Source organism: Salpingoeca rosetta, assembly GCF_000188695.1.
Source record: "Salpingoeca rosetta unplaced genomic scaffold supercont1.26, whole genome shotgun sequence".
Lineage (NCBI taxonomy): Eukaryota > Choanoflagellata > Craspedida > Salpingoecidae > Salpingoeca > Salpingoeca rosetta.
The window spans coordinates 648,315-650,814 of record NW_004754908.1 but is presented as its reverse complement, the minus strand read 5'-3'; the positions used below and the strand labels follow the sequence as shown (position 1 = coordinate 650,814).

At 54.5% G+C, this 2,500-nt stretch overlaps 1 protein-coding gene across 1 annotated transcript in view; it reads left to right on the top strand.

Annotated features, from left to right (window-relative positions):
* Positions 1-2,500, top strand: part of PTSG_09618 (uncharacterized protein) — a 5,478-nt gene that overhangs the window by 231 nt on the left and 2,747 nt on the right. Inside the window, exons 1-8 of the mRNA XM_004989988.1 lie at positions 1-45; positions 283-329; positions 511-814; positions 913-1,003; positions 1,226-1,365; positions 1,531-1,591; positions 1,778-1,979; positions 2,309-2,453. The exon at positions 1-45 is cut by the window's left edge and continues 231 nt beyond it. Of these exons, the coding sequence (XP_004990045.1) occupies positions 1-45; positions 283-329; positions 511-814; positions 913-1,003; positions 1,226-1,365; positions 1,531-1,591; positions 1,778-1,979; positions 2,309-2,453 (1,035 nt within the window). The remainder of the gene's footprint in view (positions 46-282; positions 330-510; positions 815-912; positions 1,004-1,225; positions 1,366-1,530; positions 1,592-1,777; positions 1,980-2,308; positions 2,454-2,500) is intronic.

Below are 2,500 nucleotides of genomic sequence, written 5' to 3'. Positions count from 1 at the left end.
CTTCAACACCTCTGCAAGCGCTTTGGTATCAAAGCAAACACCAAGGTGGGTGTGTGCGCGTGAGAAGGTGTGTGGGTGTGTGTGGGTGGATGGATACACTTGAACGAAGGTGTGTGTGTGTGTGTGTGTGTGCACGCGCATGTGCGTTCGTAGGTATGTGCGTGTGCGTGTGTGTGTATGAAGGTGCGTGCATTCCTTGTGTTCATGTCGTCGTGCTTTGGTGGATGACAATGTTCTGTGAGCATCAATGTGTGACACATGGCATGTTCCTCTGTTGTGCAGAATGTGCAAATGATCGCAGAGCTGAAGCAGCTCCACGAAACGTGGCTGTAAGTGCTGCACACACTACCGTACACATAGCCTCTTCTGCGCCTGTCAATGTTGCACCGTGTGTGTGTGTGTGTGTGTTGTGTGTGTTGTGTGTGCATGCAAGTAAGGCTAGCGGTGACATGCACCATGCATTCATGAAGCAGTTGGTTCACATGCTGAGTGCACTTTGTGCACGTGCAGTGCCCAGTGTGACAGTGCGGACATAAGCGCTGAGGACGAGCAGCAGGAAAGCGAGGAGGCAGCAGGGGAGGATCAACGGTCAGATAACAACATGTGCATGGACACGGTCGTTGACGCTCACAACACCAACGCTGATGAAGTTGAGGCGTCGATGAAGGACGATGCTGACGACGTGGAGCATGATAGGCGTGTTGAGCACCAAAGCAAGTACGAACGCGTCGACCAGCAAAAAGATGCATTGGACAGCAGTGATCAGGCTGCTACGGATGAGAACACCCCGCCAACAACAGTAATGCAGACAGAGGTGAGTGCATGTGTGTGCATGTGATTTGTGTACACTAGCGCAAATGCAGTTGACCCGAGACGTTTGCTGACGTGGTGGCTTGCGAATCACATTGACAGGAAGACAGCAATGCCAGTGAAGAGCACGCTGCTATTCCAACCAGCCCATGCACCCCAAAGAGGCAGATTCTCTCCATGGCCGGAACCCCACGTCAGTATCCTGTTCTCTGTGTCTGAGTTTGTGCTTCAAGGAGGTCTGTGTGTATGTGTGGGTTACGCACCTACACATGTACGTGTCTGCTTGTGGACGTGTCTGTTTGAGCACGTGGGTATGCGACGACGTGTTCGCTTGGGTTTACGTCCGCCGTGGAAACACATTCCGCTGTATCATGTAACCAGTGACACTCGCTATTACTGCATCACCACCACCCAGGGTCTGGCCGCAAGACGTGGAGGGAGAGTCCGGTTGTGTCATCCCTCCGTCGCCTTTCGCATGTGGTGGACGGATCCACACCGCAGAGCCCGCTCGCTCAAGCGCCATCAACCACCACAGCTGTCGCCACACCAAGCACCGTCAGTTGTGTGTGTGTGTGTGTGTGTGTGTGTGTGTGTGTCTATGTTGTGATTCTGGCAGTCGTGTTCATCTGCTTGCATCGCTCTCGCTGACGTGTCTCGACCTCTTCCCAAACTCAACACAACCAACACCACTGATGTTCGCCGATGGCGCTAAATATGCAGGATCTTCGTGCGTCGATCATGGGCGACCTTCAAAGAATCATGCAGTCAAAGCGGACAGCGAGTGAGTGTTATTGCCCGAATGCAAACCTCAATCAAGCACACATGCACACATAGCACACTGTTCCCCCATCACAGATGTGTCGACACGCACTCATATGTGCGCGCGCTCACTCTCACATACGCGCATATTCACACTCTCACATACGCACATATTCACACTCACACGCACCACGACATGACTCTTCAGCACCGCAACGTGCAGGCCACAAGCGCACGTCTCTCAGCACGACCACAACCACAATAACAGCAGGTGGCGGCGTAGGGAGAGCGGATCAGCGTGGCACCCCACACTGCAGGCGCGGTGGTATTGCGGAATGGGCAAAGCACCAGACAGCCTCCCCGCGCTCAACAACAGAAAAGAAATTCGACCGCCTCCACCGCAGCATCAAGTGTGTGTGTGGGTGTCTGTGTGTGTGTGTGTGTGTGTCTGTCTGTCTGTCTGTCTGTCTGTCTGTCTGTCTGTCTGTCTGTGTCTGTGTCTGTGTGTGCGTCTGTCTGTCTGTGTCTGTGTCTGTGTGTGTGTGTGTGTCTGTCTGTCAGTCTGCCTGCCTGTCTGTCTGTCTGTCTGTGTGTGTGTGTCTGTCTGTCAGTCAGTCTGTCTGTCCATCTGTCCATCTGTCCATCTGTCTGCCTACCTCATGCTCCCATCCACCCATCTGCGTGTCCGTCACCCTGCCTGCTGCCATTCACTGTGTACTCCCCATTGACACCCCACAAGGGCGGAGACGCTTGATGAGGAGCGAGCGCGGAAGGAGAAGCGACGGGCTGCGCTGTGTCGCGAGCACAACAAATGGGACCGCTTGGCAGGCGCCGGCAGGAAGAAGCACACCCCCGCCACCACAGCCGTGGCCCCAGCCACAAAGGTAGGTCTCTCTCTCTCTCTCTCTCTCTCTCTCTCTCTCTCTCTCTC